At 41.3% G+C, this 13,276-nt stretch overlaps 1 protein-coding gene across 1 annotated transcript in view; it reads left to right on the forward strand.

Moving 5' to 3' along the window:
* Nucleotides 1-13,276, forward strand: part of SPON1 (spondin 1) — a 311,073-nt gene that overhangs the window by 16,175 nt on the left and 281,622 nt on the right. The window contains exon 2 of the mRNA XM_018059584.1: nt 5,196-5,302. Within this exon, the coding sequence (XP_017915073.1) occupies nt 5,196-5,302 (107 nt within the window). The remainder of the gene's footprint in view (nt 1-5,195; nt 5,303-13,276) is intronic.

Raw genomic sequence — 13,276 nt, forward strand, 5'->3', positions numbered from 1 at the left:
GAGCGTTCTTTATATATTTTGGATAAAAGTTTCTGGTTCAATGTATTGCCAATACCTCCTTTCACACCACAACTTACATTTTCTTACCAAAATTTTGTTTATCAAAAGACATTATTATCATTCCATTTACACATCTTCTTTATCTTCAGTGTTTTTAAATGTTCTATTTAAAAAAAAAACTTTCCCATGCCAAGATCATTCATGTTTCATCTTATGCTACTTTCTAAAACCTTATTGTTTCACTCTTCACATTTAGCTCTACAATCTACATGAATTTTTGAGTATGATGTGAGGTAAAGACCAAGATCCACCTTTTTATGCACCATTATCCTGTTGTGTTAGTTGCTCCCTCATGTCTATTTCCTGATTGTCACTGAATATATCTTCTTTCCCCCACTGCTCTGCAGTACACTCAATCATAAATCAAGTTTATATGTATTTGTGGAACTTTATCTGGACCTCAAACTATTCAATTGGCCTGTTTCTTTCCTTGCTATAGTACACAGGCTTAATTTCTATAGCTGCGTTGTCTCAATAGCTGGTAGTATAAGTCATCCAACTTTGCCTTTCTTTCTCCAGGTTGCCTTATATATTCTTGGCCCTCTGCACACATAAATTTTAGAATCGGCTTGTCAATATCACAAAACCATGCTGTGATTTTAATGTAAGTTGCCCTAAATTTATAAATCAATTTGAGAAGAATTGACATCTTTACAACACTGAATCTACCAGTCCATGAATATGATTCAGTAAATGTAATTACATACCAACTCTGCTATTCACTGTGCTGGGCTAAGATGTGATTCTTACCTTTGAAGGACTTACAAATAGGTAAACAAATACTTGCGCACAAAATATTTAATGTGATCATTTCATCGCTGATAATAATAAGAGCTAATATTTATCTGTAATCTGCCAACAATGGTTTTAAGGACTTTCATGCATTATTTATGCTTCACATTGATATGTTGAGGTAAATACTGTTATTAGGCCCATTGTATCAGTCAGTTCAGTTATGTCTGACTCAGTTATGTAGCTCAGTTATGTCTGACTCTTTGCGACCCCATGGACGGCAGCATGCCAGGCTTCCCTGTCCATCACCAACTCCTGGAGCCTGCTCAAACTCATGTCCATTGAGTCAGTGATCCATCCAACCATCTCATCCTCTGACATCCCCTTCTCCTCTGGCCTTCAATCTTTCCAAGCATTAGGGTCTTTTCCAATGAGTCAGTTCTTCACATCAGGTGGCCAAAGTATTGAAGCTTCAGCATCAGTCCTTCCAATGAATATTCAGGGTTGATTTCCTTTAGGATTGACTGGTTTGATCTCTTTGCAGTCCAAAGGACTCTCAAGAGTCTTCTCCAACACCACAGTTCAAAAGCATCAATTCTGTAGCGCTCAGCTTTCTTTATAGTCCAGCTCTCACATCCATATGTGACAACTGGAAAAACAATACCTTTGACTATGTGGATCTTTGTCAGCAAAGTAATGTCTCTGCTTTTTAATATGCTGCCTAGGTTGGTCATAGCTTTTCTTCCAAGGAACAAGCATCTTTTAATTTCATGGCTTCAGTCACCATCTGCAGTGATTTTGGAGCCCAAAGAAATGAAGTCTGTCACTGTTTCCACTGTTTCCCCATCTATTTGCCATGAAGTGATGGGACCAGATGCCATGATCTTAGCTTTCTTAGCTTAATCCGTTCCCAATTTGAATCCAGTCCATTGTTCCATGTCTGGAATTTTAACAAGATCCAAGGGAAAAGAGCACCCAGGTCTTGATGGGGCAGTCAAAGGAAACATTACAGAAAAGATGAAAATTTAGCTGATTTCTAAAAAAGTTTGCCAGGAATGGAGGAGGTGGAACATTCCAGGTGTATGAATAGCCAAGTGGAAAAAAATAATACTGTAGGATGAAATGATGGCTTTTCAGGAAACTGCCAGTGAGAGAGTCCCAGGACTGAAATGTGGTGTAGCAGGGAATGGAAATATGGTTGGTGGAGCTTCCCGGAGAGACAGTCTGGGGGCCCATCAGTCTGTGGAGTTTGAGCTGCAGCCTGAAGTCACTGACTGTGCAGCAGAGACTGCATGTCTAGCTTAGGCTGGGTTCCTCAGAAGCAGGTATTATTCATTTCTTAGGGTTCCCGTGTATAGTACCATAAACCGGTGGCTTGAAACAACAGAAATGTATTTGCTCACAGTTCTCAAGGCGAAAAGTCTGAACTCAAGATGTTGTCAGAGTTGTTTCCTTTTGGAGGCTCCAAGGAGTTGCTTCATGCCTCTCCTAGCCTCTGGTGGCCGTCCTTGCCATTCACTGGCTTGCAGGTGCCTCACTCCCATCTCTGCTTCTGTCGTCACTTGTCGTTCTTCCCTGTGTGTCTCTGTGTCTAAGGACATTGGCCATAGGCGGGCTTAGGGTCACCTTAATCCAATATTATGATCTCATCTTAACTAATTACATCTGCAAAGACCCTATTTCCAAAAAAGGTCACATTTCCAAGAACCTGGGGTTAGGATTTTAACATACATTTTAGAAGGACACAATTTAACCCAGAACAAACCCTCAGGGGATGATTGGGGTGCAAGTGACTCTTAAAGGAAGTACTCCCAGAGGAAGCCAATAAGGGGTTAGGGACTTGGGACAGGGGAGGAAATAACCTCACCTGGCTGTGACCCCAGGTGAGCTCTGATCCTGCAGGGTCATTTAGAGATGTCAGGTCCTCAGAATCATCACCTGATGCAAAGGAGCTGGGCCTTTCATGTTAGGCAGAGAGACTCCAGTGACCTGAGGCTGGTCCTTCAGGAACGAGCCACAGGTGCCAGCCTCTGGAAGCAAAGGCTCATCAATACCAGGGCCACGTACCAGGGCCTTTGTACCATGGCACAAAGGAATTTGAGGTGATCTGGGCACAGCCCCTTTACTGTCTGCCTCTTACTCTCTGTTCCCGTTCCTCCAGAAGTGTGTAGATTGCTTTGAAGGCCCCCCACCCCAACCTAGATAACCTCAGACTGCTGTGGGGCTATCTGTCTACCCCTCAGAGATCTCAGTTCTTTCTCTTGACATCAAAGTCATCAGTGTCTGGGTGCCGTTGCTTAGCACCCCACATTTTTTGCCCTTCTCTACTTCATTATTTTTTTTTCCTCGACCTTTGTTCCTTACTTTCTATCTGACCTTTTATAGACATTAGTAGCCAATCTTTGTGGTTATTCAGAAACCTAGGTTCCTTCCATCTTGTGACTCCAATCCTTCTCCTGGGGCATCAGGGTCCTCTGCTGGATTCGCCTGGATGCAGCAGGCAGAGATGGGAGAGGAAGGATGGAGAATCATGCAGAAAATTTGGAGGGGCCAGGCAGGAAGTGGCATTCATCCTGTCTGTCCAAGTTTTCCACCAGCAGGACTGGGACATAAGCAGACCAAACTGCAAGGGAGGCTGAGGAATACGTTCCAGCTGAGTGCCCACAAGAAATAGATGTGTTTTGCCACATCCTCAGTTTTCATTCCAATCCCAAAGAAAGGCAACGCCAAAGAATGTTCAAACTACCGGCCAATTGCACTCATCTCACATGCTAGTAAAGTAATGCTCTAAATTCTCCAAGCCAGGCTTCAACAATACATGAACTGTGACTTCCAGATGTTCAAACTGGATTTAGAAAGGGCAGAGGAACCAAAGATCAAATTGCCAACATCTGTTGGATCATTGAAAAAGCAAGAGAGGTCCAGAAAAACATCTATTTCTGCTTTATTTACGATGCCAAGCCTTTGACGATGTGGATTACTACAAACTGGAAAATTCTTAAAGAGATGGGAATACCAGACCACCTGACCTGCCTTTTGAGAAATCTGTATGCAGATCAGGAAGCAACAGTTAGAACTGGACATGGAACAACAGACTGGTTCCAAATAGGAAAAGGAGTACGTCAAGGCTGTATATTGTCACCCTGCTTATTTAACTTATATGCAGAGTACATCATGAGAAATTCTGGGCTGGATGAAGCACAAGCTGGAATCAAGATTGCTGGGAGAAATATCAATAACCTCAGATATGCAGATGATACCACACTTATGGCAGAAAGCAAAAAAGAACTAAAGAGCCTCTTGATGAAAGTGAAAGAGGAGAGTGAAAAAGTTGGCTTAAAATTCAACATTCAGAAAGCTAAGATCATGGCATCTGATCCCATCACTTCATGGCAAATAGATGGGGAAACAGTGACAGACTTCATTTCTTTGGGCTCCAAAATCACTGCAAATGGTGACTGAAGCCATGAAATTAAAAGATGCTTGCTCCTTGGAAGAAAAGCTATGACCAACCTAGACAGCATATTAAAAAAACAGAGACATTACTTTGCTGACAAAGATCCACATAGTCAAAGCTATGTTTTTTCCAGTAGTCATGTATGGATGTGAGAGTTGGACTATAAAGAAAGCTGAGTGCCAAAGAATCGATGCTTTTGAACTGCGGTGTTGGAGAAAACTCTTGAGAGAAAGTTGGACTGCAAGGAGATCCAACCAGTCCATCCTAAAGGCAATCAGTTCTGAATATTTGTTGGAAGGACTGATGCTGAAGCTGAAACTCCAATACTTTGGGCACCTGATGCAAAGAACTGACTCACTGGAAAAGACCCTGATGCTGGGAAAGATTGAAGGTCGGAGGAGAAGGGGACGACAGAAGATGAGATAGTTGGATGGCATCACTGACTCGATGGACATGAGTTTGAGTAAACTCCGGGAGTTGGTGATGGACAGGGAGGCCTGGTGTGCTGCAGTCCATTGAGTTGCAAAGAGTCAGACATGACTGAGTGACTAAACTGAACTGATAGGAGTTTATGCTGCAAGCACCTGAGTCTCTCTTGGGCCAATCTATGGAAGTATATGACATTAGATAACTGTCAAGACAAGTTGCTGACCATGTGATATTTTTATCAAATTGTAGTTTCTAAGAGCGTTCATCTCAGGCTTGGTTGATTCAACAATTCCCAAGTGAGATCACAGTTCAGGTGTTTTAGCAGGTTCTGAAATGCGAGAGGGGGCTGGGTGGCGAGGGTGAAAGTTCATCACTCTCCCAAACGAGCCTTTCCCACCATCACCTGCCCCTGTGGCCCACAGGTCTGGGATGCTGATGAGGGCTCACATTTATCCAGTTGACAAATGGAAGACAGCTGATTATTATGCTGATCATCTGCTTTCTTCTTATCTTGCAGTGACGCTTTCAGCTGCCCCTCCCTCCTATTTCAGAGGATTCACCTTAATCGCCCTCAAAGAGAACAGAGACGGTGATAAGGAGGAAGACCATGCCGGGACCTTCCAGGTAAGAACGATTCTGGGCCTACCCAGGGTCCTCCGTTGCTCTAGTGGGTAGATGCCAGCTGCAAGGTGAGTGTACTGCGGAGGCTGATGGAAAGGAGCGGGACAGGTATCTGAGTGGGCTTCTTGTGCAGTTCCCTTGACCATTGGCTAGGTGGGCCAGGGCCATGGAAAGACCCAGAACGGGGTGCGCAGCAGATGCCTCAAGTCTCCCTTAAGGCCATGGGGCTTGGCCTCCAGGCAGGGCTCTTCTGGGGCTCATGGTGTCTTGGGCGGCAGACACTCCAGTATGCTGAGAACTTCCAGAACCCTGGCGAGGATCCGGCTGTTTTTCCTGTGCAGCCGCTTCTTGATTGACTGGCAATTCTCAAGTGTAAACGGAACAAGAGCTTAGGATGACCAGACTGGAGGGAGTTCAAAGCACAGGAGGACTATTAATGGAATGAAGAGATTGATTTATGAGGGAAGATTAAAAGAATTAAACATGCTTTGCTTGGCTAAATGAACAGGGCTGAGTTGAAGAGGTGGTAATGGTCTTTAAATGTCAGTCCTCACAGAGCAGCCTCCTCCAGAGGAGGCCTCATTTGACTTTGTACAAAAGGGCGCAGCAAGACGAAAGTGGGTCAGGAGAAGAAAGGGAATCTCAAAGGCAAGGGCCCTGACAGTGAGTCATATTTCACCGTGCAACATTCTTCCAAGGGAAGTGGCGGGAACATCACCCCCTTTGCAGAGGCTTAGAAAGAGGCCAACGAGTTGTCAGAACACGTCCCAGAAGGACTGGGGCCATCCTAGGAGGAGGCCTGGCCAAATCTGCTGTAACCATTTCTCATCTCAAATTTCCATTGTTCTGGAATCCATTTTTATCTGGCATTTGCAAACTCAGAGGGGGAAAAAAAAACAGCAACAACCGAGGAAGAATACTTATACCCATAGCTGGCTGCTGGGGATTCTGGTACAATTTGTGGGTTCCATGGAGCACCCAAAATATCTTCCTTGTCCAAAGATATCTTTAACCCCTTGTGAGCAGGTTGTAATTTTGAATCCTGTGATTTTAAAAAGAAACAATGTCCAGTGTTTAGGAATCTGGGCTTGTGGCTGAGTGGGACCATTAGTTCCATGCTCACTGTAATGTCCTTCTGTGGATCTAGATGGCAGGAACTGTCTTGGCATGTATCTGAAGGAATTACTCAGATACAGTCTGTGTTTGTTGGGTGCTTACCATATGCCAGGCACTTGGTTAAGTGCTTTACCTTATCTCAGTTTATCTTAGTTTACCTTATCTTAGTTTAATTCTCACAGCAACCAAGTAGATCCAAACTATTACACCTATTTCACAGATCAGGAAATTGAAGTTTGAGAAATTAAATCCCTTGCCTAAATGGCTAGTAAGTAGTAAGGTCAGGCTTCTCTATCACATGTCTGATTCCAGTGACTAAATGTCTTCCTTATAGTCCTGGACATGCTCCTGGCATAGGTATGTTTGGACAGTGCATCAGCAAGGTTGTCATTATAGAGAAAGGAAGATACATGCATGCATTCAGCCCGTAAGAACACTAAGATGTATCCCCCTTGTTCTTGGAGGTGTGAATGATTTATCAGATTGGAGCAGCTGAGAGATCTAGGTACCTGAGGGTCAGGAGGGATCAAGTTCTAAGAAGGGAAAAGGAGGGGAGGGGTGGGAGATGGGAAATGTGATCTTAATATTTACTCAAACAAAATTTATCTGCTTTAAAATGATGCTTAGAAATATATTCCCGAAAAGAGTTGAAAGCAGGGACTTGAACAGATGTGTGTACATTCATGTTCATAGCAGCAATATTAATGACAGCCAAAAGGCAGAAACAATCTAAATATCCATTGGTGGATGAATGGATAAACAAAATGTGTATACATACAGTGAAATATTATTCACCTTTAAAAAAGGACATTCTGACATATGCTATAACATGGATGACCCTTGACATTATGCTAAATGAAATAAGTAGGCACAAAATGACAGATACTATCTGATGTCACGTATATGAGCTTCATCATCAAGTTTATAGAAACAGAAAGTAGAATGGTGGTTGCCAGGAGATGTGACAGAAAGGGAAATAGGGAATTATTGATGAACATGTGTGGAGTTTCAATTAGGGAAGATGAAAAACGTTCTGGAGATAGATGGTGTTGATGCCAGTATAACATATGAATGTACTTAATGCCATGAACTGTATACTTAAAAATGGTCAAAATGGTAAATTTTGTGTACATTCTGATACACATACACACACTAAATAATGCCTGAGTTAGGCCAGTGGGGACATGGTTTCTTTCTTTGATGCTGTTTTAATTCAGCAAATTGATAGTCTTCTCCAATCACTGTTGTTCCTGCTTGGCTTAATCTTGGTCCTGGAAACCAGTTGGTGAATACAGGGTCCTGCTCACATTGGGCAGTAAGTAAATGTCTGTTGAATGAATAAATGAACAAATTATTCTTTCTGCTAGTGCCCATAACTCATTCCAATTGGGGATTGTTTCAGAATTATCTCTCTATGTATTTATCTTTCCTTCTTCTCTTAGAGCTTCTTATATCCTTTCTTTATATCACAGTGGTTCTCAGAGTGTGGTCTTTGGACCAGCAGCATCAGCATCATCTGGGAACTTGTTAGAAATAAAAAAAACATCTCAAGCCCCACTCAGACTTTCTGAATTAGAAGCTCTGAGCGTGGGGCCCCCACAGCTTGTGTTTCAGCAAGCCTTCAGTGTGAATCTAGTGCAAACTCGAGTTTGAGAGCTAGTGTTGAAATGAGACAAGGATCCAACCTGTCCAACAAGAACTCCATCATCACATCAACAAATCTGTTGTTTGAGCCCTAACAAGATCAAAGTTGGAAACATATAGGAAAAATGCCTCACATACAATAATAATGCTTGCGTGCCAGATACTGTTCTAAGTGGTTTACATGTTTCAACTGATTTAATCCTCAGAGTAACACCACAAGATAAGCATTATTATCCTTTTTTTCACAGATGAGGAAATTGTGGCAACAGAGGGATTCCAGTAACTTTCTTAAGACCATTCAGCTCTAAGCAATAAAGCTGAATTCAAACCTTGGTAAATGAGTCATAACAACTGGGCAGTAGGCTCTATGTCAAGAGCTTTACATTTCTTATCCTACTTAGCTCTCATAGCAACCCTGTAAAGTCAGGATTGTTATACCCATTTTCTAGACGATGAAACCAAGTCTCCAAGGGACTAAGTAAATTGACCAAAGTAATCTAACATCTTCAGGGGGTGGGAAAGGGATCCTGTTTCCGAGGTTTTCTCACACTCATCTCCCCACCCCTGCCCTGCCCTTGTGCATTAAACGCACGTTCACTTGGGTGCCCAGTATCTTGGAGGTTAGAGAGGAAGAAATCATAGCTCATGTCCCATTTTGCCTCTCCTGCTTCAGATGTTGTGGTCTCTGTACTTGCCCCCTTCCACACTAGCATGAAAGGATTTTCTCTCTGTATCAAAGCTGTCATCTCTAAAGTCATTCATTTATTCATCAGCATTTATTGAGTGTCTCCTATATGCCAGGCACTAAGGTAGGCACTGGGGATACAGCAGTGAGAAAAACAGACATCATCCTGCCCTAATGGAGCTTATAGCATCCTCCTTGTCACTGTGCTTTATATCAACAGGTGTGACAGGAAGTCAGCAAGTCATCAGTGGGAACATGAGTAGATGATCAGAAACTACAAATGCTGATATAATTTAATATATATATGTGTGTGTATATACACACATAGCAATTAACAAATATTTAGAAGTACTTCTTTGTTAACACCCTCACTCCAAATATGACAGCTTTAAGGACTTAATATCAATGATGAAATCCTAATATCCTTTAAATCTGGTAGAAATTACATCCTTAGTTCTAAAAGTGACTCTAAGAGGTGGTGATTTTGCTTCTCAATGAGAGCCCTTACTCAGTGCACAGATTCACTACGTACAAAAGAAACTTTAAAGCAAACATTAATGCCTCTTTAGACTTAGCAGGGAGAGAATGGGGCTGTTGGGAGAGGAAGGCTAAGGGTTACAGCGCCCCCACCTCCACCCTGGAGGCCGAGGAGAAGGGGGCGGGGCTGCTCCTCTGCTTCCAGTGGCGGCTGGTCCAGCGTGGCAGTTTTGGCATCGCTGAGGGTTTCTGTCCCTGGCTGCCAGAAGGGAGAGACATGGGAGCCTTTTTGATGAGCTAGCTGGGTGTACTCACGGTTAATTGAAAGCGACAAGGAATGCGGCGGCTGGACTGCCTGTACAGAAGTCATACCCCAATCCTTTAAAATCCTATTGCTCAAAGCAAGTTGCTTCCTGGAATGTTCATGGCCCAGCCAACTGCCCAGCACTTTCTCCCTCCTCCTTCAGGGCTCTCTGCTCAGACGATCCTTTCCCGGGGTGGGGGTGGGGGCGCGCGAGGGGAGGGTGCCCCATCACTCTCTTTGAAACTTCACTCCCCCTTCTATCCCTGGCTGAATCCCCTATCCCTCTCCACTACTTACTTATTTTCCACTGCCTTTCTTGCCACCTGATGTACCATCTATTTTACTTGATGACTTGAGTATCACCTGCCCCCTTCCACTAAGCTGTAAGCCCCACTAGGCAGGGATTTTTGCCTGTCTTGTTTGCTACTGTACCCCCAGCACCTCATCCTGAGCCCCTCACAGAGTGGGCACTTCAGTTAAACAGAATTTTAAGTGCCATATTTATACTAAAATTCAAGCTGCTAATTTGTAATGCCATTGCTTTAAAGTCCTGTATGCATCAGCTAGTTTATGGAATAGTCTGCCAGTCAAAGAAGAAAGCCTCATTTTAAAAAGGAATGTTTGCCTAAAATCCTTTATCAACACCATACAAACAAGTATCTTCTGATAACTAATTATGTCATATTATTAATCATCTGTTTATAAAAGGTTTTCATCATCTCTTTACTAACAATAAATATTTATTAGTGCTTGATGAGTTCTGAGCCACGTAAGAAGCTCAATGAGGATCCAACACACTTTTCTGAAAATAAAATGCTGTTGCAAGCCTATTTTTAGGAATTTTCTCTTATAGGAAAATGTCTTCTTGTTACACTCACCTAAGCTTAATTGTGACCCTTATAAGATTAGAATTTTTCAATCACTATTCACTGCTATAAATAATGGAGAAAAATTATTTTCTTAAATAAAACTTTTTTTCCTTATTTGATATTGGTTTACTAGAAGAGATTCTCAGAAGTGCAAAAGATATGGACATTTTTATGTTTTTGATGTATATTTCAAAGGTGATTTCTGCCTCTCGGCCTCACCCAAATTTTCACTCAACATTCTCTTCAACAACCTGAATTTGAACATTACATCAGAGTAGCCATAGCCACTGATGTGAAGAGAAACATATATTCCCACATCAGGACTGAGCATGACAGTATTTGGGCAGGTCAAACTGAGAGAGGAAATCTAGCAAGATGAAAAGCTAATGGAGGAACACAGCAAGTTACATACTTAGATCCAGATAACCTACTGTAGCTGTATGAGAAGAGTGATTTGGAGTTATGGTAACACATTAAACAAACAACAAATGTATCTTAGGGTTTTTAGTTGCCCATAAGTTCAGAATGAGTCATTCATGAGATAGGATCTCTGGCTATTATCACAGGAGCATGAACAGGGGAGTTAGATTTTCTTACGGGATTCTTAATCTGTCCTCAGAGAGCCCACAATATTCTTTCTTTTCCTGTAGAGTATACCTTTCTGGTGAATGAATATTGCCATATAAAATATGCAGTGCTTTCCTTCATTTGTTTATTCAAATATTTCCATAGCATGCATAGCACTCTACTTTTCCTTCACAGTAGTTATTACTGCTTATGTATTTGTAAGATTATATTTTTGATGTTGCTCTGTCCCACCAAATTGGAGGGATGACCATATCTATTTTGTTCACTAATGTATTTCTTTCACTAGCACTGTGCCTGGCACATGGTGGACATTCAGTAAATATTAGGTGAGAGGAACTAATAAAAGCACTGATTACCAGCTATGTAAATAGCAATTTACTAGGCTCTGAGCATATTTAGATGAATAATTAAGGCCTAGTGCATAGTGTTAATTAGGAGGTCAGCATCTCCAGTAGAACTTCTCAACCTTGGTAGGCTAGGTACACTGTTAGAGCACAAACAGTGAGAGCCTAGATATTTATTTCCTTGGATATAGGGGTGATCTCATCTGTCTACTCTAGGGAAATGCTATCATTTCTTTCCTATAACATAAAGAGACTTGTACAGAAAGAACTATATTGCACATACTATTATAATTGCTGCATGTGTGCAAATAAGAAAGCAATCATTTGTAGGAAGCAAGGAGGGAGTGCTAATCTGGGAGAAGAGAAAGGATATTTATAGAGATGGAAACTTTTTTTTAATTGAAATACAGTTGATTTATTATGTGTAAGTTTCAGGTGCACAGCAGCGTGATTCAGGTATATATATTCTTTTTCAGATTCTTCTCCATTGTAAGTTATTACAAGATATCAAATATAGTTCCCTGTGCTATAGCTATATTTTATATATAGTAGTGTGTTATCTATTAATCTCAAACTCCTAATTTACCCCTCCCCCTCTTTTCCTTTGGTAACCATAAGGTTTTTTCTATGTCTATTAGTTTGTTTCTGTTTTGTAAATAAGTTCATTTGCATCATTTATTTTGATTCCATATGTAAGTGACATCATATGCTATTTGTCTTTGGCTGAGTTACCTAACTTAGGATGGTAATCTCTAGGTCCATCCGTGCTGCTGCAAATGCCATTATTTCATTCCTTTTTATGGCTGAATAATATTCATGTGTCTGTGTGTGCATACCACATCTTCTTTCTTTATTCACTCGTCTGTTGATGGACATGTAGGTTGCTTCCATGTCGTGACTATTATGAATAGTGCTGCTATGAATATTGAGGTGCATTCTTTTTAAATTATAGTTTCCATCTTCTTCAGATATATGCCCAGGAGTAGGATTGCAGGATCATATGTTAACTCTCTCTTTAGTTTTTTAGGGAACCTCCCTACTGTTCTCCATAGTGACTGCACCAATGTACTTTCCCACCAATAGTGTAGAATTGTTCTCTTTTATCCACATCCTCTCCAGTATTTGTTATTTGTAGACATTTTGATCATGGCCATTCTGACTGGTGTGAGGTGATACTCATTGCAGTTTGATTTGTATTTCTCTAATAATTAGTAATGTTGAGCATCTTTTCATGTGCCTCTTGGCCATGTCTGTGTCTTCTGTCTTCTTGAGACAGTAACTTTTGAGTTGTCCCTTTGGGTGGTTGAAATTTGCTGGTGGACAAGGGGTGAATGTAAGGGGTTTGTGTGAAAACCACACTACCTTTTCCTCTCTTTTTTTTGAAGTTTAGGCCATGTTTCATGTTTATTACTTTCCAACACCAAATTTTGTTTTAGAAAATTCATATGAAGAAACAATAAGTGCTAGACATTTGTTACATTTAAAATACTATACTTAACTTTGGGTTGTAGTGAACAATATTTCATTCCTGCCCTCAACTAGTTTAAAGTAGAAAAGCACCTAACCAAATGTAGAACTCAGTACACACTTAGAACTTATAATTTAGTATAAGGGAATTAGAGACAATATACAGCATAAATACTTATGTGTTAGGTAAAAAGTGCAATGGGGAAAACTATTGGAATGGATAGATGCCATTTAAAATGGTGGCTCGGGTGAGATACTAAGAAGTCGTGCATTTGGGTAAAGACCTAATTGTTGACAGAGCACTCTTTCCTCTGTTTTAAAACTTGCTCTACTTTAGTCTTTTCCTGTAGCTACTTTGACAAGTGTATAGAGCCCAGTGAAGGCACGGTAAATGTTTTATTGGATGAATGAATGAACGAACCAGAGGATGGATGACATGGTATACTGGCCCCTTCCCCTTCAGGAACTCACTGGGTGTAAAAT

The sequence above is a fragment of the Capra hircus genome, chromosome 15 (genome assembly GCF_001704415.2).
Source record: "Capra hircus breed San Clemente chromosome 15, ASM170441v1, whole genome shotgun sequence".
NCBI lineage: Eukaryota > Metazoa > Chordata > Mammalia > Artiodactyla > Bovidae > Capra > Capra hircus.